Below are 24,789 nucleotides of genomic sequence, written 5' to 3'. Positions count from 1 at the left end.
TTTTTGTATGTGTGGTGTACGTGGATCTAAAGATAAAAGACCAGATCATAGCTCCACAACTATCAGTACATACTGTCAGCATGGAGGATGACATAAGGCTGAGACTTAAAGAGCTGGAGGAAGAAATGAAAGTCACATGGGAGCGATTGTCAAGCTCATCTGATGAAGTAAGTGGCTGTACAGGGTGTCTACCCATCAATCATTTAACACATTAAAGTTATGATCACTTGAGTAATTATACTAATTAAATGTAACAGATCAGTTCCCACATGACTGTAGTGAAATCAATTGCAAAGTAATTGTACCTATTCTGAACAAAATCTAATGCTGGATTAATTACTCACAACAACCGCTGACAATATTGCTCTATTGTTTTCAACATGACAAATTTTCAGTGCAAGGACCCTTTCATTGTACAATACCTTCTGATTCAGATCACATTTCTTATTAAAAGTGCACATGTATAATGTAGACCAACTTAACTTTTCAGGGTTATGATATGAAACCTTTAATCCAGAAATATGAACTTCTAAGCAATGCCAGAGAAAACTATGTCACTGCCTTGGTGAAAATATATGAAACGAAAATCCAGGAGCTGAAACAGAAGGGGGCAACCTTATCAGACCATCAAGCTCAGCAGCTCAAAAATGAGATGGCAGGATTCAAGAAGAAATGTGACACTGGATTCAGATCAGGTATACACCTAATTGAGTAAACGCTGCTTTGGGCTTTGGTATTTTGTTGCTGAACAAAATGGAGTTCTTTGCTTGAGTGACTATGAAACAATCTCAAGATAGCACCTACCAAAGACCAAACCCCAAAGCAACTTTTTTTGAAATAAGGTATATAATTTCTATTAGGGAGTTAGAGTACATACTTCTGTGGCCCAAGGGGAGTGGTTTTGAACATGTTTCTTTCGTTGATAGATTTATGCAATCTCTGAAAAACTCCATAAATATTGATTTCAAATTTCATAGTATAGATGGCCAATAAAAGCTGGATGCTGTAACGTTTTGTTACAATGATATTACAGCTTGTCTGGCAGATAAGCAAAAAAAATTTGCACATTTGGTTAAAGCTACCAAAAAGTGCATGGTAATAGTTTTCATTAGAATATTGAGTATAAGATATGGAGCCATACTGTAGACTCCAATTGTACAGTTGCAGCAACAGTTTGTGAAGTTTTGATGTAAAACATATTTCGTGAATATGTAACCATTTCTAATGTAGATAAACACTATTGTTTTAATATCAACAGGGAAATTAAGAGAAGGCAAGCAAGATGTGCCAGAGGATGTCTTTTTGCAGCTGTCAAGCTGAATTCAGACTGAATGTCCCCTTTTAGAAAACATTCTTGAAACAATAATTGGGAAGAGAGATGTGAATATTGCAAAGACCCATGAGTACAAACTGAGATGTTCTGGTCATGCTCTTACCTCTAAGTAATCAGTCGTATCCAAACGATGTCCGGTTGTTCTTTGGGCTGCTGTGCATGTCGTATGGGGAAGGAATACAGTTCATCAACATGCTCAATGCAGTTGGCTTAAGTGTTCACTTGAATTCATTGTAAGTGATATATTAGTGTATAATTTTCCACTTTAGGTGTATTCCATACATAGCTGTAAACTCTCCTGTTTTTAATGGGATTCTTGAGATTTTGAGCCTGCTCTTCCATGTCAAACACAAATTATCCTTCCTTGATCCTGTTGGTAGTTTTTCTTGTTAAAAATGACACAGGATATCGAATTCATAATGATTAATATTGTTTTTAAATTTGAGGGTTCACAGCTATGATGTTCATCCTAAACTGTCTTGTGAAGCAGCTTTGTAGGAACAATTTTTCTTCAGTGGAAATTTCATGATTTTATAATTTGTAAAAAAATATTTTTGTGGCTTAAGGATATTGTCTTATTTGTGTAATGTGTTGTAATTAGCCCATCTATTAAATTTTCTTTACAGGATTAAGTATCTTGATGAACGACTTAGCCACTTCAGTACAATCCGACAAGCCAAGTTTCCTGTGACAGCACCTGTTACCCTATTGATGGATAACATTAACATGTATAGGGGAAACAAGCAACATTATCGTTTGTTTAAAACGTTATCTCCGAAAATGTGGAATTTCACAGGTATGATTGGTCATCTGATAATTGTTAAAATTAATTTAAACCATTTTAAAAATTGTCCATGTTTATTGTAAACAACTAGCTTATTTATGTACCTTTACCAAGAATGGTAATAACTACTCTTCCCAGTAGACCATTATGTTTCAATTTAAGTTTTATTGACTTTTGCAACTACTGCAGCAAATCCACAAACTTTTTTTCAAGACCTGACACCAGAGCACATAATGCTAGGTAAATACTGTGTGGTTGTTATATTTGTCTATTAATGAGGATTGGAATAGTTTCCATCCCAAGCATACACAACATTTGCTTACGTGCTATAAACAAGTATTACAGGGTACATGTATTTAGTAAAGCAAGTATCTAACAACCAGATTATATTTCATTAAAGCTACTTACTGTATTTTGGCAATACAGTACATGTATACTTAACAATTAGACTAAGGGGTCAAGTTTTCTATGAGTCAATAGATAGTTAACGAGGGTTGACTGTTTGACTCAGAAAATAAGAACGAGTAGTCTAATTGTTTTAGTAAAATCACACTTGCATACTAACATCGATTTGTCATCAAAACGTATTTATTTTCATGGATTTGGGCTGTTTTACGGTAGCATTTTCATTACTCACTATCTATCTATCAGTTGATATGCAAGTATGGAACGAGCGTGGGGTCCCAGGAGAAGATAGGACGGCAACTGTAGTGATTATAGAGCTCTGGTTATATCCAAATCCAGTCTCGCGTTTAATAAGCAACTCAAACAATACATTTCATCTTTATTCACTAAAAATGAGTTAATCATGTCTCTCAGCTGACTAAAACAATGTTTTCTTACTCCCTGAATACAAATTTCTGGAAGTGGGCTATTTAAAGATAAATAGTCCGAATCGTTTACACTTTCTTTTGTCAGGCAATTAGATCGAACTTACAAACAAGAAAACAAAAAGGAACTATCGGAATATGGTATTTTAGACCAAAGATTAACGCAATTCTTCGATTTGAAAGGCAAAGATGAAAAATCAATGTTTGCTTCCTAGTAAAAAAGTTACAATTGTGGGATGCTTCCTTGGGGGCAACTGCCAAAAGATGAGACATCTTTGCAGTCTTGTCGCCTAAAGATGGGACATCTTGACAACAACTTGGCCCGATACTGGATCCAATACTGGATAGTCGCATATTTTTAAAAATTGCTTACCTGTAGTCTGGTCCAGAGATAATATGGGGAACGTCTCTCAGCGATGTAAGACAGGCAACAATAGCGGGAGACCATTGCCAAAGTACTTTGGACTATGGTATCTTATCCCATCGCAGTATGCTATTGGATTTCTAGGAAGCGTAATAAAAAAGTAAATGGCAAAAAAAATAGCGGCAAAAAATTAGCTATGGTCCGTTAGGAAACTATAAATCCCACATTTATAGTTTCCCAACGGTAGCCACAATCGTAGTTAGGCTCAGGGTTACTGCCAAGCAGTACTTTGTACTTCGCAGTACTTTTTAGAGCTTTTGCCTGACATGGGACATCTTGGCAAAAACTTTGTACATTAATATCAAGATGTTAATCATGATGGTGTTGGTTATGGTAATGATGCTGATGACGATATCATGGTGGCGATAGTAAGGCGTATTGCTCTGCTGCGGGAAATTGTAAACTTTGATTCCTGTAATCATATATACTCCATATATAGTCCATTGCCGAAAGATGCGACATCTTGACAACGCGAGGTCTATTCCTTAAACAAACAAATACATGGAGTAATCAAAATTAGTTTTTTTATCATTTAAACCAACCAAAAGATGTAATGACATTGTGAATATTGACTGAACAAGTGTAATTGTAACATTGCAATCGTTATACCGTTAATTAATACCAGTTGCGTATAGTTCAATAGAATATAGAAGACAAAAAAAACAAATGCCTCTGAATTAGAATGTGACTGTGTAAAAATGTGAAATCTACATATGTACAGTGAAATCTACATATGTACAGTACTCACTCGGTTAAACTATCAATATCCATATATATCACACTTGTTCCTGGGGGTACATATGGGGGAAACCGTTGACCGCAATGGCTTTGTGAGTGCCCATGAAGCCATTCTTTTACCACTGCTTCTAGAACTTGGGGTTTACCAAACGCTGGAAAACTCACAACAGCAGGGTGGTTAACACCGCGCCGCTCTACCACATTTGCCGGACAGTAACCAGAAGTGCAGTTGCTATGCGTTGTGTGTTCGTAAAAAAACGAGAAATGTTTAAGGAAGCGTGAATGCTCGTTACCATGGAAATTGATGGTACCGGAAATTGTAGGCCTAATTACATTCATTTCTGCAAGTAACCATTTGGCAGAACTGAAACTGCCGTTAGAACACAATCTGTACATATGGCTGAACTCCCTGGCCTCCGGATGATTTTGGACTTTTTCTAGAAGCTGCTTGTCATTCGTCAGTGCACGCTCTATCAACACAAGCCAGTTGTCAACTAGACAAGTGTTCTCAAACGTAAACTGCCGACCATGACTGACAATACAGCCTCCCCATTTGGGAACGTCTGGCACAGGCGGTGTGCTCGCAGAGGGTGGGCACACAGGCGGTGTCCTTGCAGACGGTGGGCACACAGGAATTGTGTGCTCGCAGAGGGTGGGCAGACAGGCGGTGTGCTCGCAGAGGGTGGGCACACAGATGGTGTGCTTGCAGAGGGTGGGCACACAGGCGGTGTGCTCGCAGAGGGTGGGCACACAGATGGTGTGCTTGCAGAGGGTGGGCACACAGGCGGTGTGCTCGCAGAGGGTGGGCAGACAGGCGGTGTGCTCGCAGAGGGTGGGCAGACAGGCGGTGTGCTTGCAGAGGGTGGGTAGACAGGCGGTGTGCTCGCAGAGGGTGGGCAGACAGGCGGTGTGCTTGCAGAGGGTGGGCACACGGGCGATGTGCTCTCACAGACGGTGGGCCCACAGACGGTGGGCTCGCAGACGGTGGGCTCACAGGCGGTGTGCTCACGGGCGGTGTGCTCACGGGCGGTGTGCTCACGGGCGGTGTGCTCGCAGACGGTGGGCACACAGGCACAGATGGAGGTAAAGAGGCCATTTTTGGTAGCCTGTTCTTTTTCCTTGGAGGGAGCTTTACCTTTCTCAAAATGGTGGAGTAGTTGTCCTCTCACTCATCATGATCATAAGCCACAACGTCTGGTGCACAGGTCTCATCTACACTGGTCCCGTGATCCTTGTCGTAGTGGTATGCTAGCTTATCATGGCCAAAGAGGTCTGTGAATAGCTTCTCAATGGTGATGACCCACACTTTCTCTTCATCACTGCATTGTTGATGCTCATCCTTTTTCCAGCCACAGCCCCTGAACCTGAACCTATTCTTCCCTGATTGCAACAATAAAATTTAAGTGAGATATTTGGGGTGTTTAGCAATTTGTCAATCCCTTATTTGGAGGTATGAACTTGGATCAAATTGTCTTATAATGTTAATGAATTGCTTTGTATGAGACTACTACCTGCTTTACATCTCGTCGCAAAATGACTTTTATCACTCTTTTTCAATGACAAGCTTACCTTGTTCGATGCACTCTACTGCTTGTCTGAAGCTGTATCTCAAATGCAGCATTCGAGAGGCATACCAGTGAGTCAGTATTTGGTCCACTGTATATACACACAAAAAAAAAACAGTGAAAATTCACACACAGATTTTTATTCCAAAAAAAGGCATCTTTGAATTTTCTATGCTACAGTAGGCACTCTGCCACCTCTATTTAGCAGATGTAGCCACCAGTCAAGTGTGCATACTAATTTTCGGTAAACAACCATGCAAGCCAATAGTCTACCCTCTAGTGACTTTTAATTATAATTAGTAAACTATTTTATTCAAGCAGCCTGACGGCCACCACTGTAATATTATAATATTAATAAGACCATGCTACTATGTTACAGTGCTTACTTGACTGGCCTGGACCTGAGGAGTCATGGTTTGATGCTTTTGAGTACAGCTGGCGATGGAGCTTATGAGAGGCTTCAAATCCCTGACCAGAATATTTGGCAAAAGACCTGAAACCTCTCAACAGCATTGCACTGTGTTCCACTGTTGGTGAAGATAGCCACCTGTACCCAGGTGCATCCCAAACATTTTCCGAAGGAGGAATCCCCATTCTTTGCACTGAATTACAAGTAAAACAAAATATTAATCCATGAATAGTTTATGCACACATGTACACAAAAAAATCATCAGTGTTTTAATCAATAGGTGTCAAAAATCTTGTACAAAAAAGTTAAAAGCTTGCAGCTCTAAATTTTGTGTCTTGTGAAGTAAACATGTCAGTAGTCATGAACCTGTTAAAAATATTCATTAATTCTACCAACATATGTCAAAAGCTATACCCAAAAGCTATGTAAAACTACGAACATTTATTTGGTACACGATTTTGCGTGGTGGAAACATGAGCTTTTCATCATCTCAGCTGATTGGAACAGAGGGAGTGCCACATTTAACTGTCTTTGCTTGTACATGTGTAGCAAATAAATGCAACGTTAGTGTCCTGTAAAGCAACTTTTTCTAACAATAGCCTGAGAGACCCATTTTGAAGCTTATTCCTGTTTCCACTAACTTTTATTTCATGAATGTCAATCATCACATCCTCGTCTTCTTCACAAATTCTTTCCCTCAGAGTCAATTCAATAGTGTTCCAGTCTTCAAAAATCTGAAACGGGGTAAATGCAGTTAAGAGTGTGATGGTAAATTGGAACAAAGACAGGTCCCCAAGAGACTGATTTTCAATTCTTTTTTTCTTATAATTCTTACAACATTAACCACATACCGTAAGCATATCCTCAGCTTGTCAAGACTATTAGTATACAGTTTTAGTCACCTCAGGAGATCAAATTCTTTCCCTCAGAGTCAATTCAATAGTGTTCCAGTCTTCAAAAATCTGAAACGGGGTAAATGCAGTTAAGAGTGTGATGGTAAATTGGAACAAAGACAGGTCCCCAAGAGACTGATTTTCAATTCCTTTTTTCTTATAATTCTTACAACATTAACCACATACCGTAAGCATATCCTCAGCTTGTCAAGACTATTAGTATACAGTTTTAGTCACCTCAGGAGATCAGGAGATAAGTATTTATATCAATTGATTAAAAGTACATAATCTAATGCTGACCTTGAAAAAGAATTCATGCTGAAGCTTTGCAGCATTATGGGAAAACTGGTCATCATCAGCTGAACGTCCTCTCTTTTTTTTCTTGACAGCTACACTTGACAGCTGTTTAAACTTGGATACCAATTTGTTTTTTTTTTGCAACATTCAGCTCTCCAGCAACTCCTCCAGGAAAGCTTTAAGTTCTGAAAAGACCAATAGGAAAACAAGATGTTTAATGTAGGTTAATCATTTATTTCTAGAAGATGCCACTCAAATCCACACAAGTGAAGAAATTTTTTGATTTTTATTTATTTATTTTGTTCAGTTTTCTTCGGATTAGTGGCTTGAAATAAATGAATTGCTAATAAGATTCACTTTTTTTACAGCTCATACGGGCTCATACCATATGCTTCATTGACAGGATTTGTTACATTCCAGAAGGACTGCATTTGTCCTAACAACAACGTGTACGTGGACCTGGACTGCATGCCTACATTCTGTGAGACAGATGCTACCACACTGCACAGTCACCTTACTTGGTTAAAGTGACAGCCCCTTGCATGTTGTGTACTGTACTTGCCTTCCGCATCATCAAGACTGACAATCTCTTGCCTTGTGCCAAAATCTCTAATAAATGAATTTCCATCTAGCATTTCTTGGGCAAACTGCAATAAATCAATTATTTACTTTATTAATTGAGAAAACAGAATATGTCATGCGAAGTAAGTAACCACTATACCTATAGCATTATTGTCACTGCTATAGAGATTGAAAATCCCAACGCACATCAATTCTTTCTTGGAAGAATGTTGCAAATTTGATAACAACATTGCGACCGTATCCAGGACACTCATTATAGTGCTTGGCAATATCTTCTTCGCGTATTCCCCGCTTTATGAAATCAGAGGAATTTTTCTGGATCTCTCTACCAACACATCCTAGAAAACAATAAACATTTGATATTTTTAAGTAGTTATTTACATTATAATTGCAATTGAATTGGATGGAGGGAAGGGACTTGGGTTACTGAAATGACCAATATATGGGTTGAATAGTCTTTAATTTCATTATAATTTACCTAAAAATGATGTCACCTTGATGTTCCTCGGGGCCATAATCTGCAAGGGCCTCATTGAGTAGATCAAGAGTGCCAACCTGGTGGGCAAACAATCCAATGGATCCAAGGAGCTGCTCAAGGTTTGTGTGACTTAGGTCCTCTTCAAGCAGGAACACCAAATCATCACGATAACCAGAGTCCATCGAGTGTTAGAATTCGACCAATCACCATGGCTAAAGCAGTATATAGACTTCAACACTGAAAAACGTAAGAACGCCAAAAACTCATTTGAGAAAGACTTTTCCAAACTGAAAAAGACCTACGAAAAAGGGTAGACGTTCGATTGGTGACTGACGTGAAGAAACTACTCAAACTGGTTAGCAAGCCCTCCTATGTGAGTAGTAAGATATTCAACAGGCCGTCGTCAAAATCAAAGAGACAATGATTCTAAACAGGCCGGCCTATGTGCGTATGTGCATCCTAGACCTCAGCAATTTATTGATGTACGACTTCCACTACAACTACATCAAAGAGAAGTACGGAGACTAGGCGAGGCTACTATTCACCGATACAGACAGTCTGACCTACGAGATAGAGACAGAAGATGTGTGCCAAGATTTCTGGAACGACAAAGACAGATTTGACAATAGTGACTACCCAAAGAGCTCCACATACTTCAATGAAATCAACAAGAAGGTCATCGGCAAGTTCAAAGACGCGGCTACCGGAATCCCTGTCTGCGACGGACTGCGATCCAAAATATACAGCTTTGTGAAAAGCGACCAATCAGGAGGAAAGACAGCAAAGGGAATAAAAAAAGAATGTAATTAAGACTAATATCAAGCATGAAGACTATAAAAATACATAAATGGACGACAGACGGATGCACCACAAAATGAAGACCATCAGAAGCCAAAACCATAAGTTAGGAAGGTACGAAAGTGTCACTCAGCTGTTTCGATGATAAAAGGTATATATATCAAAAGACGGAATCAAAAGTCTAGCCTACGGGCACTATACAATAACCCCGATCACGCATTTGACAGATGAATCTTTACTTGACACATACCGGCATCCACCAGTTTGGAGAAGGTATAGAACATCAACGCAGCATATTTGAGGAATATTTTTAATATACGCAAACTACTTAAAACCAACTTACTTACCTAAAGCATATGAGCGATAAGACGACAGACTTTAAACCAGAGGAAAAGCCAACCAGCTACCTAGAGACCATATACAAGGAGACTAAGTCTGAATCGTCAGATTTGTCAGACAGTGATACAAGCGACTCCGACTCACTTGAGTACCACTCCCAATCGTCCAAACGCACCGAAAGTATTAAAAAATAACCCCTAGTTTAGTAGTAGACATGCTCAGACCTGTTCGCGGGAAAGTCCCTAAATACAGTAGACATGCCCAGACTCACCAGCGGGGAATTCCCTGACTCGCTCCTAAGAATTAAAATTCCAAGAATGTCACGCAACAGCCGTAACTATAGGATGGTATCATAAAATGAAACCAGCACACACCGCACGAAAAAAATATATAGTCTCCATAAAAGAAAAGAAAATGTATAGTTTCCATAAAATTAAAAACATATTGTCTCCATAAAATGAAAAAACATATAGTTTCCACTGATCTATTCATATACTGTTACCACAGTATGGAATCCACTGATTTATTCAAAAATATGAAAACAACATATACTGTTACCATATTATGGAATCCGCTGGTGAGTAGTATAGACTTGGCTTGGTTCGAGCGCATTTTCGAGAAATGCGCTGGAACCGCCAAGCCCTATACTACTGACATGTTTGACTGGGTACTGGTGAAGAAAGGCCTCCCGTCTAATATTACCTGGTACTCGGCCTCAGGTGCAGTGCACTGGATTTAATTATCTATCTGTATATATTATCTTTAAATATCTGAGACCTCGGTCACCTTTCTGGATATTTCACTCTCCATCAAGGATGATCACCTAGCCACTTCAGTGTACAACAAGCCCACTGACTCACAGTTATCTTCTCTTTTCTTCCTTTCATCCAAAACATGTTAACTCAGTTTCTCAGACTTCGCCGACTTTGCAGCGATGACTCAGACTTTCACTCACAATCTGAGAGAATGTGTCAATCCTTTAGTGACCGTGGTTATCCTGCTTATGTTGTCGCTCTCGATCGCGCTCGTTCTGTTGATCGCTCTGTTGCATTGCAACCCTCTGGGCCTAAAAGTGAGGATAGAATTCCCTTTTCTCTCACATTTCATCCCTTTAACCTAGCCATTAAGCACTTAGTCTCTAGGAACTTTAAGATTCTACAAGAAGACCCTGAAAAGGCCGCTACCTTTCCTCAGCCTCCGCTCTTCTCTTTCCGCCGTGACAAGAATATACTTTCCTCTTTTGTCAGAAGCACCTTGACCCCCGATAATCTAAAAAGAGATGTACAACTTGTGATTACATCGCTCCTACCACCCGCATTATCGGACCCAATGGGGTGTCGTGCTCTGTTACGGACCATATCACATGCACCACTAGCAATTTCATTTGTATTTCTTGTAAAGTTTGCGGTATGATCTACATCGGAGAAACCGGTCGCATGCTCGGCACACGTTTTTGTGAACACCGCAACGATGTTATCAACCGTTGCACATTCAAAGCCAGTTTCTAGGCATTTTAACCTCCCAGGACACTCAGTCCACCACTTGTCTATTTGCTAGCATTCGTAAAATTATCTGTAGACGTAACGTCGCCGTACTTTATAGAACATTCAGCCTGCTTGTGTAACTTTTTTGTATTTAGCTTTTTTCCTGTTGTTTATCGCAGCAACCGTCATTTTCGTCACTATCGTCATTACCGACATACCGTCATCACCGTTAGTACCGTCTTTATCGCAGATAAGTTGTTAAATGAAATCGTCCGTGTTACATTTATGACGTGTTGGAATCTTACTCTTTCGTGCAACGTTTACCGCCACAATTTCTTTAGCGCGCCCCGCTCTAATTGCCTATTGTTCCTTGTTCCTTTGTTAGACCGCGCGCGCGGCGCCGGCTCACTGCCTATTGTTCGCACATTACACTATAAAAACTACTCCCCCATCCTATTCAGGTTCTTTTGCTCCGACGAAGGGCTAACGTTCGAAACGTCAGCGCAACCACTCTGTTTCAGAGAAGCGTTCAACATACTTTTCAACCTTGTGTTGATTCATACCCCATTTTTGGATTACAATCTGATTGACAAGCTTTGCCACGACCGGAAAGAATATTCCGTCCCGACCTGAAACGGTTGCAGGAGTGCAGCTTGGTATATGACTTCGCCATAGGTAACACAACCAAGGAAACAGTTGTACCACAAGCTTGGCAAAACACAGCATCAGCATCATTAGGGAATAAGCATGCAGGACATCTCCTGGCTGGCTTCCGCGGTCTGGAAGTCTAGACAAAACAAATTCCAAGAAAACGTAAGACTAGAGTCTAACATACGCAACGGAAAGCCCAAAGATCCCATTGTAACGACCTCGGATGCCAATCAGGGCCCAAGCGTGGCGGACTTCCCGTGGCGGGAAGTCCGATCACGCCCTAGAGGGAGCGTCTGCGGGGTTCTCGGCGGAGGGGACATACTGTAAATTAATGTCGAAGTTAGACCGCTGACAACACTGGAACACCTCTTTAACGGTCTGGTTAGTCTCACGAGCCTTTCCACCTTCCTTTTCCCACGTTCCGATAAGCGATGAGCTATCAGTATGACCATCCATCCTAGAATTACGGATTTACCATTTGAACGACTCAAAGACAACTTCAAAGCCTTCGCTTCAAGAAAATTGACCTGGCTCGAGAATTGGCCAGGCTCGTTCTCTCGCCAGTAATCTCTGATCTCTAAAGTCCCCTATTACAAGGACACCGCCCCAAGCACGAAGAGATGCATCACAGAACAGCTTAACAATAGCATGCTTTTCCGATCTCCAATGTAGAATGCTCTCTCCGATATCTATGAAACGCCAATATTCAATTTCAGCTCTAAGGAAATCAGTCAACTTTATGGAAGGTCTGCCCATGATAGCCATAATCACCTCAAGCAGGTGAAACTTACAACCAGCTATAGCAATACCGCCTTCCCTGCAAAACGTTGAAGCGTTTTCAAAGAAACTGACTCTCTTCACGGAGCAGCTTGAACTTGAATTTTTTGTCCTTCGGGATTAAAAACGCTTGCTTCACAGAATTTGAGAGAAAACCCAGAAACCGCACCGAAGTGGATGGTGTGGATTGAGATTTCTCAAGATTAATAAAATATCAGTTAACAAGGAGCATACAATATACGCAGTTGCTTCCGCTAGTTTTGCATCTGGAAGCCGTGATAGTTTTGTTGCGTAAACAACTGTCCAACATGTCGATCGTCAATGTATTGAAGTACAGGTACACCAAGCGATCGTGCCGCCCAAGTCACAAATAAGCCGAGGTTTTGGTACAGAAATGCACTGGCCTTCCAGCCGTAAGGCAACATACGAAAGGTGAAATAAAATCCCATCAACTTGAAACAAAAAAACTTGTATGAGTCCGGGTGAAGCAAAACGTGTTGATATGCTTTTTTCTTATCGATAGCTTAGTAGGCTCGGCTGTAAGCGGGAGGACGATATGTTGAGGGGTAGATCCCACTTTCCCCCAGATCAGCACTACTCCCGCTGCAACCCAGCCCAAGATGGTATCAGCGATGAAGGAGGAAAAGGTCGTGCAAATATGTGCGTTTTCCAACTCAATGGAGGGTGGGAGGTAAGAATTATAAGATTCCCCTTAAAATTACCCTTAAAATGAGCTTCTAGCGAATACCCAAAGCCTCCATGGAGTTAACTTTAAAAACATTGTCAAGGAAGGTGTTAATGTTTACTACTTTCTTTGTCATTTTAAGGGTAATTTTGAAGCTCATACCACACATGGGCTTCTCCATGAATGGATCCCGCCTTGTAATACTTGGAATTACGAAAACGTAAATTTTCCATATCTGCCAAAACAGGATTCTGCACAACCATGGAACTTGAGACCTGAGGGCCAACGAAAGGCTGGGTCCCCTTGATACTGCACCAGGGTATTTTGCTGACCATGTTAGTAGAAACCTAGTATAGCCGCTGTTTGAACAAAGTAGGGGAAATCTGCAGATAAAACGCAGAAAAAACGAAGGGATTATTAACAAGAGAAAGGGAACACAAACCTTTCGTTGACCCTAGAAGTCCGAAGCCAGCCCAGAATGAGACACAGAGAAGGTCCCTTCCAGAGTTAACAAAAGAGATGGCAACAAAGATAGAATGTGGTCAAACACACGAGAAAATGAATTTTAATGATCACTCATACATTATATTAACGCTTACCCTTTCCAAAGGCGTGGCCCTATTTCTAATTTAAGGCTGACGGCTATTTGGAGGGAAACGGCGTTCACCAAAACTCGCCTTAGCCCCTTCTTTAAGGATGGATGAAGCCTCCTTTGCGATCTTAGCCCTTACAGGGTCTCCAATCAATTATATCAGTTTATAGACGCTGCACCTGACTCCCTCCGAGCGTGTCGGATCTCATCTTCACATCTTCCAGGGTGGCTGAATAAACATACGCCTTTTCTTGCGCGTCTCTTCTGGCCATCCTCAGAAAACATCATGTAGCAAAACTAAAAAACGAGCAAAGACTAGGATAATTAGATAATTAGACATTGAATAAGGAGCAAAAAGAATTTTTCTACCATGTATAACATTTAATAAAAACTTCTAATGAGGCATTTTACTGCTTTCTAAGCGGTGGGGCAGGTGTGGGTAAATCACATGTTACTAAAGCCTTATACCAAGCTGCTTTGAAATATTACAACACCAGACCTGGTGTTAATTTTGCCGAAACAAAAAATACTTATGTTAGCACCCACAGGGAAAGCAGCATATAATATAAAGGGCAATACCGTTTGGTGGTGTTAGTATTGTTGCTATAGGAGATTTGTTTCAACTACAACTTGTAATGGACGGTTATATATTTAAAGACATGGATAACGATGAGTATGGTGTTCTTGCGCCTAATGTATGGCAAGAACTTTTCAAGATGTTTGAACTTACAGAAATCATGCGACAGAGGGAAAGCAAAGACTTTGCAGAATTATTGAATAGAGATTAAGAGAAGGAAATCATACTAAAGAGTGTATAATCAAATTAAAGGAAAGAATTCTTAACCACACTAGTGCTCAGTATCCCAAAGATGCACCTCATTTGTTTATTCAAAATGCTAAAGTCAATGACTTCAATGATAAAGCTCATATTGCTCTTCAAGGTCCAAAATACTCTATTAAAGCACATAACACTGTCATTGGACACTGTCATTGGAACAGATTCAGAAGAACTTAGAGACAAAATATTAAAACAAATACCTAACGATCCTAGAAAAACAAAACAACTGCATTCTGTTCTGCACTTAGCAGTCGGTGAAAGAACAGAGATATCGCTAAACACTAGAAATGATGTTGGTATGACCAATGGTGCTGGCAGTGTCATAAAATGAATACAAATACATCAGACAGACAAAACATCAGGTATTATATGGGTAGAGTTTGATCATGCTGATGTTGGTCAAAAAAACAGGCATGATAATAGACAGTTATACAAAGAGGGTATTGAGTAAACATGGACACCAATCAAACCGGTTTCCACTCAATTTGCTGTGGGTAGAACAAGATCTGTACATGTAATGAGAAAACAATTTCCACTTAGAACTGCCGCTGCTAAAACAATACATAGATCACAGGGCGATACTGAAAGTAGAATTGTAGTAAATTTTGAAACTAAAAGAGCCATTCCTCACATTCATTATGTAGGATTAAGTAGAGTAACCACTATAGATGGTCTATTTATAACTGACTTATGTGAAAGTAAAATAGCTGTCAATGCAGAAGTTCAAACTGAAATGTATCGGTTGAGAACTGAAGGAAAACTGTCACTTTCTGTTAGTCCCATATATGAAGCACCTCAAGCTAGTATTAAAATCTGTTTTCTCAATTCAAGATCATTGCACAAGCATATAGATGACATACGTCATAAGCACCGATTTAAATATTCTTTCAGAAACAAGATTTTCTCAACATGAAAATGATAATTTATATCTATTAGATGATGAAAACTATGTATTGTTCAGAAATGATGGTACAACAAGACCAAATGTAAGACCATATGGAGGTACAGTAGTGTATAGCCGTCTTGACTATTACCCAGGATATCCCTTTAGTAGTAATAGACATGGTGTGGAAATAACTATTTTGAGATTTATGATCATGCCTCATATTACAATAGTGGGAGTATACAGCTCACCAGCAGTATCAGTAACAGTATTATGTAATGCTATACAAGAGATACTAGACTCCCTACCAACTCAAAATAAACATTTTTATTGGTGATTTCAATGTCAACTGGTTTAATGAATCGCGTCGTGCATCACATTATAACTTTTTCATAACACAGAATACTTATAGACAGCTAGTTTCATGTAGTACTACAGATAGCAACACTTGTATTGACCACGTTTATACTAATTTGTCTGAATCAGAAATACAGTTCCAGGTTTCAGAGACCTACTTTTCAGATCACAAGCCCATTTGTGCCTTAGTTAACTGCTTTAATTAAATTTATATTGATATCATGCTTATGTTTGTCTAAATGAATACCATATTTGCTTTATCTGATGATCAACAACATTTTTGGGGATTATACATTTAGGTCATTGTATTATGAAATTGTAAGACCAATCTTGTCTACTCAGCAATCAGTTTTATATGCAATAATTCAAATCAAAACTAGTAATATATATGTTTTAAGTAAGTATTTCTTTATAATTGCCTTTTTACCATTTCATTTTTTTACTTATCATCTAATTCTAATTGATAACTTTTTTATACTTTCAGATTTTGATCTCTATCAAGACTTTCAACATGTCGAAAGATAATCCAGGTAAATATTTAACATACAATTTTCATTGTTTATACGCTAATGATATTTCATATTCAAAAATATGCTTCATCAAGAAATACACCAAAACACAAAAATTCTGCTCCCTGATATAATTATATATTGGACATATACAAAGGATACATATATATGAGCAGAATTTTTGTGTTTTGGTGTATATTACATTTGTATATTCTAATATTATATTCAATTTGTTCTGTTTAGATACATCTATTGAAGGATATGTACACCTGTTGAGTGATGTAGAATCTGCCTCAAACTCGACATTAAGCTATTTTGACTTCAAGATTCAAGTCTCTGATTCCGAAGCCACTAAGAGGAAGGCCACTAAGAGATATCATAGTGGAGGGTCTTGAGATATCATAGTGGAGGTCCTGATGAATTTACCATCTCTAAGGAAGCCAAAATTGCACCTTGTTCATTACCATTTAAATACAATGATGAACAGACTCTGCACAATAGAAGAAGCACTGTCAAAAGATGTGTATCAGAAGGTTGACATCAAAGGCAAAGTATATCAAAAAGATAATGTGAAAGAAAAGGTTCTAATAAGAGAAATGCCAAAATATAAAGTTGATGCATATGTTGCAGACCAAACAGAAAACATTAAGATAGTTCTTTGGGAAGATGCCATAAACAAAGTAAATGTTGGCAAAACATACCACTTCAAAAACTTGAGGGTGCGCATTTTTGACGATGCAAAGTTCCTCAACACCAATGAGTTCACCATCATTGAGCAAATTGAGGATATGGCTGACGTCTGTAATGCGTCATTAAAAGACATCAATAAAGAAGTTGAAATCACTTGCAACAAATGTGGAATGACTACTTTGGTATCGGCATGTGATACTAAGGTAGTTGCACAACTTGTTGTTAAAACAGTTTACAACATTTAATGATGGCATTCAAAGTGTCTTGGATTTGAATCACTCTAATGATTCATTAAATGAAACTGATATTGCCAATTTAAGGAAGAAACTCTTTGATTCAGGAATCATGAAAATGATAGTAGATAAGGCAAATCACGTAATTGCACAATTTTTGCCTCATGATGCTTAACTTGTTTAAAAGCTTAGGCTAACCACCCTCTGAGGTCACTTTTCTTGGTGGGCTTGCTGTGGTGACCGTTGAGTTCAAACTTATGTTTTTAAGTTTATGTTAACTTATGTATAAAGTTTATGTTCAAATTATATTTATATATTCAAATTATATATGTTCAAATATCACTTTGCTACTAACGTTATAATTTATTGTTTTACTGAATATTTATCACAAATAAAGTTTGATAGTTACTGCAACGTTCTATCTGGCGCCCTTGAGGTGGACAAGATGAAGGATGAGAAGGACGAGGAAAAGGAAGAAGATATCTCGGGTTAGGCTCCGCGAAGGCCAGACGTTTACCCCAACAGCCATCCGAAAGATGTGGGCAACCACCTTTCACCAGTCTGGGGAAGACAAGAGCTCGCCATGCTGGCAAAACACCGGGTGGCGACGCAGCAGAGCCAATACATCTGCTCGGACCGGGCTAGGATGGCTGCGTCCGCCAGTGCTGCCATCAGCCAGCGAATCAAATCACCCGAGACTCACGAGGCTGAGACTCCACCGACGACTACGTGTGCCCTCGTACCTGTGGGCACCATAAATACCATACAGTCGGAAAACAATGCGCGGCAAGGTACACCTTCTCCTCCACTGAGCAGAACATGATAAGGATCATGTTCGTGGCTATAATCCACAACAAAGAGTACCCATCTGAGCTGGAGATTGAGAAAAAATTGAGATCGACCGGAAGGTCCAACCAGATGTGGGAGCGCTGGGACTGCCCCGGCTGGAGGAAGAAGCTTGTGACAAAAATTAACAACAAGCGGAAGCTCCGTCTAAAAAATCTTTAACCCCTCCTCCAACTCTCCTACAACCCGACCAGCGCCAGATCCTACTGATGGACAGCGCCCGAGTCAGCACCATCTATAATCCTCATCTATAATCAAGATATCAATTTAGTAAGTATGATACTAGTCTATAACAAATTAATGTTATAACATTATGCCTGTTGAATTACTGGACGTTTTGCAAATTTACAAAAATGGACGGTGACTTGGACAAACACGACAACAACAACAACAACGAAACAGACGACGCTCCTGTTGGAGAAGAAAATCATGCGGGAGATGCGGAAACAACTGAAGAACCCGAAAGGAAAAAGAAGAAGCAGAGAACGGAGGCCAATTGATCTGCCCCCTGAATTCAGTTATTTTATTTTTATTTATATATTATTGAACTTTTGAACAGATCTCTTGCAAGGACGCAACTGACCCACCAACCACGGCGGGAAGACAAAAATTACTTGAACAACTTGCTAATCCAAATGCACCTGTTGCTGCAACCCCTTGGCCAGCAAGTGATGTTGTTGCCGCAAATCCAAGACCAAGGACAAATGGGCAAATACCAATTGCCTGTCCTCAGAGGAGGAGGAAGGACCCCGCAGTGCTGCTAGACCGGCTAGACCCACCAAACGTCCCGGAGTACTGGTCGGACTCCACGAGTGACGAGGACTTTGACGTCACGAATAAGGTTAGTGTCACCCTTATGACCACTACATCTGTTAACGTTTCTCTCCTCACCATTCTTTTTTTACTCATCAGTCAATCGATGCTGAAGACCAGCAGGTGATACTTCTAGTAGTTTCCGCTATTCCTCCAGCGCCCCCATGCGGGAGACCTGAAAGAAGCAATGGCCAGGGAGATAGCTGCTAAGGTTCGGTCCATCGTTGGCGCCGCGGCGCCATCAGGCAGCTACCTCCTTGACGCGTTTGGAGATGTGAATAGAGTCTGGGACCGCTTCTTCCTCCCCAGACGCGAAAAGGGCCCCGACCAACTAAAGGCCACAACACTTCGAGGGTACTGCGACGCCCTACAGCGCTTCCTGGGGTATGTCATTAATAGCGCCGAGGTGCGCCCTTCAAGGGCTGAGCGGCTGGCCCTCAAGCGCCTCCAGGCCAAACTCCCTGGCTGGAAGACATGCCTCAGGAAGTTCCAGAAATGGGAGCGTGGGGTGCGCCACATGCAGGACACCGAGAACGTCCTGGACTTGGGGCAGGTCAAGCAAGTGATAAATTCTGCGGCTGCGAAGAAGTGTGGCGCCCGCTTAGACCTGGCCTTAGAGGAATATGAAAAAGGCCTCCCCGAAAGCCCCGTGACTACCCAGGAGGTGATCGATTGCAGAAATTACCTCATCGCCTGCCTGGTCACTTTCTGCACGGCGCGGACTTCCCTCATTTCAGGATTAACCATTGAAGGCTTCCGGAAGGCATACAACAACCCCAAGGTAGACAAGCACGGTCTGAAGCAGTTTAACGTGACGGAGCACAAGACTGCACGTGCGCACGGCCCCATGACTGTACATCTCGACCGTAAGACCCGGGACAGGGTCTATGCTTACATTAACGTATTCCGCCCCTCCTACTGATAGCCGGGAAAGAAGTGGCGAGCGCAAATGTACATAATTGCATGGGCTCCTTTCTGTAGATATCTGGGGTTAGGCTCCGCGAAGGCCAGACGTTTACCCCAACAGCCATCCGAAAGATGTGGGCAACCACCTTTCACCAGTCTGGGGAAGACGAGAGATCAATGGAAGAGCTCGCCATGCTGGCAAAACACCGGGTGGCGACGCAGCAGGGCCAATACATCTGCTCGGACCGGGCTAGGATGGCTGCGTCCGCCAGTGCTGCCATCAGCCAGCGAATCAAACCACCCGAGACTCACGAGGCTGAGACTCCACCAACGACTACGTGTGACCTCGTACCTGTGGGCACCATAAATACCATACAGTCGGAAAACAATGCGCGGCAAGGTACACCTTCTCCTCCACTGAGCAGAACATGTAAAGATCATATTCGTGGCTATAATCCACAGCAAAAAGTACCCATCTGAGCTGGAGATTGAGAAATAAATTGAGATCGACCGGAAGGTCCAACCAGATGTGGGAGCGCTGGGACTGCCCCGGCTGGAGGAAGAAGCTTGTGACAAAAATTTACAACAAGCGGAAGCTCCATCTAAGAAATCTTTAAACCCATCCTCCAACTCTCCTACAACCCGACCAGTGCCAGATCCTACTGATGGACAGCGCCCGAGTCAGCACCAGTGCCAGTTCCTACTGATGGACAGCGCAAAACTTCGTTGCTTATGTTGCGGGGTTATAGTTTCACGGAACATCGTTATCATTTAAGAAAATTGAAACAAATGAGATGTACAAGTTATAATGACGTTTCAATTAATAAAGTCCGAACTGAAAAATTGCAAAAGCTCTTTATTAGATGAATCGTCAAGTGGATTTTTCTGTTGTTCATGGAAAGGAAAAGTCATGTTCAACATGTATTACATTACGTAATCACATATCTTAATTTTTAGAAATATTGCCCAGGATACCTTTTAAGTGATAACAAACGAGTAAACTACTTTTCCCATTTCCCCCACTATTTTCTCCGACCATACAAAGGGTAACCCCGGGTCACATTGGGTACTCCAAATTCAATAGGTCTATTAACCGAGAATTTGTTTACTAACATAAATTTCGATTTTTTTATAGAGTACAGCAAGCCTCATCTATAATCAAGATATCAATTTAGTAAGTATGATACTAGTCTATAACAAATTAATGTTATAACATTATGCCTGTTGAATTACTGGACGTTTTGCCAATTTACAAAAATGGACGGTGACTTGGACAAACACGACAACAACAACAACAACAACAACGAAACAGACGACGCTACTGTTGGAGAAGAAAATCATGCGGGAGATGCGGAAACAACTGAAGAACCCGAAAGGAAAAAGAAGAAGCAGAGAACGAAGGCCAATTGATCTACCCCCGGAATTCAGTTATTTTATTTTTATTTATATATTATGGAACTTTTGAACAGATCTCTTGCAAGGACGCAACTGACCCACCAACCACGACGGGAAGACGAAAATTACTTGAACAACTTGCTAATCCAAATGCACCTGTTGCTGCAACCCCTCGGCCAGCAAGTGATGTTGTTGCCGCACATCCAAGACCAAGGACAAATGGGCAAATACCAATTGCCTGTCCTAAGAGGAGGAGGAAGGACCCCGCAGTGCTGCTAGACCGGCTAGACCCACCAAACGTCCCGGAGTACTGGTCGGACTCCACGAGTGACGAGGACTTTGACGTCACGAATAAGGTTAGTGTCACCCTTATGACCACTACATCTGTTAACGTTTCTCTCCTCACCATTCTTTTTTTACTCATCAGTCAATCGATGCTGAAGACCAGCAGGTGATACTTCTAGTAGTTTCCGCTATTCCTCCAGCGCCCCCATGGCGGAGACCTGAAAGAAGCAATGGCCAGGGAGATAGCTGCTAAGGTTCGGTCCATCGTTGGCGCCGCGGCGCCATCAGGCAGCTACCTCCTTGACGCGTTTGGAGATGTGAATAGAGTCTGGGACCGCTTGTTCCTCCCCAGACGCGAAAAGGTCCCCGACCAACTAAAGGCCACAACACTTCGAGGGTACTGCGACGCCCTACAGCGCTTCCTGGGGTATGTCATTAATAGCGCCGAGGTGCGCCCTTCAAGGGCTGAGCGGCTGGCCCTCAAGCGCCTCCAGGCCAAACTCCCTGGCTGGAAGACATGCCTCAGGAAGTTCCAGAAATGGGAGCGTGGGGTGCGCCACATGCAGGACACCGAGAACGTCCTGGACTTGGGGCAGGTCAAGCAAGTGATAAATTCTGCGGCTGCGAAGAAGTGTGGCGCCCGCTTAGACCTGGCCTTAGAGGAATATGAAAAAGGCCTCCCCGAAAGCCCCGTGACTACCCAGGAGGTGATCGATTGCAGAAATTACCTCATCGCCTGCCTGGTCACTTTCTGCACGGCGCGGACTTCCCTCATTTCAGGATTAACGTGACGGAGCACAAGGCTGCAGGTGCGCACGGCCCCCTGACTGTACATCTCGACCGTGAGACCCGGGACAGGGTCTATGCTTACATTAACGTATTCCGCCCCCTCCTGCTGATAGCCGGGAAAGGAGTGGCGAGCGCAGATGTACATAATTGCATGGGCTCCTTTCTGAAGATATCTGGGGTTAGGCTCCGAGAAGGCAAGGCATGGCGGACATAGTTGGGATAACGGAGCACAAGAAACTATTAGGTATTAACAAGAAAAAGCAATTCAAATGGAGCGGAGACTCTGATCAACTAAAAGAATTTCTGTTGTCCTACTTAGAGGAAGGAAATAACGATAAATTTGTCAGCATAAGTAGGAATGGAGCAACAAGTGTACTTAAATTTGAATCGGTGACGGTTAATTTCTACACCAGCACGAATACACTCCAGATACAAGGTGCGGGTAAAGATGGTTATATCTCAAAACTCACCGATCTAGTAAACACAAATAGTGGCAATAACGAAAATGCTGAGACCGAAACTGATCAAGCAGAAGCGGGCGAAGAGATATCACAATCGAGCAAGAAACAGGACGAAGAGAAAGGCGAAAAAGCGATGCATGATGCTCGCTATGAAGAGATCGAAGCTTTTATGGCAACTCAAAGAGAGTTTAACTCGAAAATAGAAAGTCAAGTTTCCAAAAATACGATCGAGATTGGGGAGCAAAGTGATGTGAAGATGCATTGTGAAAGTCAAATCGACTCACTCAAGTTTGAAATAAGCGAAAGTATTAAAGATGTCGCTAAACAAGTCTCCAACCTGTCAAACAAAGTAACAAGCGAGTTTAAGTCCGTCAAAAATAAATCTGCATCAACAGCGGAAACAATCCTCAAAATATTAGACGACTTAGGAGAAATTAAGGATCAACTCCTAAAGACAGAAGAAACAGTGGTGCAGATTCACGAGACCACGCAATCAACCCACTCACGCGAACAGACGGAAGCAATTGAAGTATGCAGTCAAGAAACCAGCGAAAGTTACCGAATTGAAATACTTGATCAGTCACGGCAATCCGGTCAGAGAGAGGCAATAGATATAAACAGACAGTATGCTAGTCACAGAAACAGCCGACTTGAAACACCTCGGGATACTAGTAGCCACCCAAGGACTCAGCAACGGGAAAATCGCCCCAATCAACCAAGCAGTGCTGCGCAAACCAGTGGCAGTAGTAATGGACCAGTTCTACTACTGGGTGATTCCATTCTCAGAGGTATAAACAACCGTAGATTCTGTCCAAGCCGATTTGTAAATAAGCAATACGTACAAGGTGGAACGCAGGAAATGGAGGAGTACATCGATTCGCTTACAAAAGAAGACAAAAATGACTACGAATGTATTGTGGTTCACTCCGGGGTAAATGATTTAAGGAAGTCTAGAGCAACAGACATCGCTGACAACATGCAAAGATGTGTTCAGAAATTAAAATCACGTTGGCCAAAAGCAAACATCTATGTGTCGGGAGTTTTATACAGTCTCAAGGGAGACAATGTAAAAGTAGATGACGTAAATTATTATTACGAAGAAATCTGTCGGAACAATCAGGGATTATGTAATTTCATCAACAATCAAAAAGTCACTGCGGACCGATTTGGAAACATCGATGAGGACTCCTTCTACGATGACATCCACTTGAACAATCAAGTTGGTACCAAAAAGTTAGTGACGAACATCAAGGTACAAGTTGGTCTGAGAAGCGAAGACAAGGAATACAATCGAGAAGGACAACAAGCTAGGAAATTTAACAGACAAAGAAGACAAAGACCCCCATGGAATTCAAGCTATAATGAAGCATTTCCGCCACTTCCACCACCTTTTCGAGCACTTGACGCATTGGCGGAATATTTCAAAAGACAGGGGTTTGCGCACCGTCCAAGATAAGTGCATAGGTGTAAAAAATTTAATTCACATGTAATCAGAAAAAGATTCGTTTTGGTTGTTGGAACTTAAACGGTTTCAACAGTAGGGTTGTGGGAAATAAGTTAAAATTTAATGATACTTTAAGCACTATTAAAAGACATGACATTTTTGGGATAGTGGAAACGCATGCAAATCAAAATTCCGATCTCAAAATAAACAACTATAAACATTTTGTAAAACATAGAGATTCAACAAGATACAAAAAATCGGGGGGTATAGCCGTGTACATCAGAGAAAATATTTCCAGTGGAGTTAAATATATACCAACAGATAATGAAAATGTCCTATGGGTTAAATTGTGTAAAAATATTTTCAACTTACAAAAAGACATTTATTTAGGAACTGTGTATCTAAGCCCAGCAAACGGGCGATGTAATAATTATGAAGAAGACATTCTAGAAGAACTTGAATTTGAAATATTAAGGCTCTCTCTAAAGGGGGATGTCATTATCCAAGGGGACTTTAATGCAAGAACGGGTATTTTGCAAGAATTTGCTCTGGATGATGAACAAAATGACGAATTTATGGGTCTACCAAAAGATTACCAAATTGATATTCCAAATAATAGAAATTCACAAGACTCTAAGGTGATTGACAGTCGAGGAAGAAATTTAATAGAAACGTGCACTG

The 24,789-nt window shown here is 41.1% G+C and overlaps 2 protein-coding genes across 2 annotated transcripts; one reads left to right on the top strand and one right to left on the bottom strand.

Annotated features, from left to right (window-relative positions):
- On the top strand, positions 1 to 1,320 carry LOC125560723. The gene is made up of 3 exons (XM_048723045.1): positions 1 to 167; positions 491 to 695; positions 1,259 to 1,320. The coding sequence occupies exons 1-3, from the start codon at positions 81 to 83 to the stop codon at positions 1,318 to 1,320; spliced, it is 354 nt and encodes a 117-aa protein (XP_048579002.1). The 5' UTR covers positions 1 to 80.
- A 3,649-nt stretch (positions 1,321 to 4,969) lies between these two features.
- On the bottom strand, positions 4,970 to 6,532 carry LOC116618859. Its single transcript, XM_048723107.1, has 3 exons — positions 6,061 to 6,532; positions 5,679 to 5,765; positions 4,970 to 5,489 (listed from the first exon to the last, which is right to left on the bottom strand). Exons 1-3 carry the CDS (start codon positions 6,266 to 6,268, stop codon positions 5,275 to 5,277), a joined length of 510 nt encoding a protein of 169 aa, XP_048579064.1. The 5' UTR covers positions 6,269 to 6,532; the 3' UTR covers positions 4,970 to 5,274.
- Positions 6,533 to 24,789: the final 18,257 nt, after the last annotated feature.

This window comes from Nematostella vectensis, chromosome 15 (genome assembly GCF_932526225.1).
Source record: "Nematostella vectensis chromosome 15, jaNemVect1.1, whole genome shotgun sequence".
In the NCBI taxonomy this organism is placed as follows: Eukaryota; Metazoa; Cnidaria; class Anthozoa; order Actiniaria; family Edwardsiidae; genus Nematostella; species Nematostella vectensis.
Note: the sequence above shows the minus strand (reverse complement) of the source record. Positions and strands in the feature narration are given on the sequence as shown.

What these genes read in the sequence shown, in the direction of transcription:
- LOC125560723 (XM_048723045.1), top strand. Translation starts at nt 81, where the DNA reads ATGGAGGATGACATAAGGCTGAGACTTAAAGAGCTGGAGGAAGAAATG. An exon ending in TGTCAAGCTCATCTGATGAA is followed by an intron (nt 168 to 490) that starts GTAAGTGGCTGT and finishes TTAACTTTTCAG; the next exon opens with GGTTATGATATGAAACCTTT. An exon ending in TGACACTGGATTCAGATCAG is followed by an intron (nt 696 to 1,258) that starts GTATACACCTAA and finishes TAATATCAACAG; the next exon opens with GGAAATTAAGAGAAGGCAAG.
- LOC116618859 (XM_048723107.1), bottom strand. Translation starts at nt 6,268, where the DNA reads ATGGGGATTCCTCCTTCGGAAAATGTTTGGGATGCACCTGGGTACAGG. An exon ending in CTCAGGTCCAGGCCAGTCAA is followed by an intron (nt 5,766 to 6,060) that starts GTAAGCACTGTA and finishes GTGTATATACAG; the next exon opens with TGGACCAAATACTGACTCAC. An exon ending in AGTAGAGTGCATCGAACAAG is followed by an intron (nt 5,490 to 5,678) that starts GTAAGCTTGTCA and finishes TGTTGCAATCAG; the next exon opens with GGAAGAATAGGTTCAGGTTC.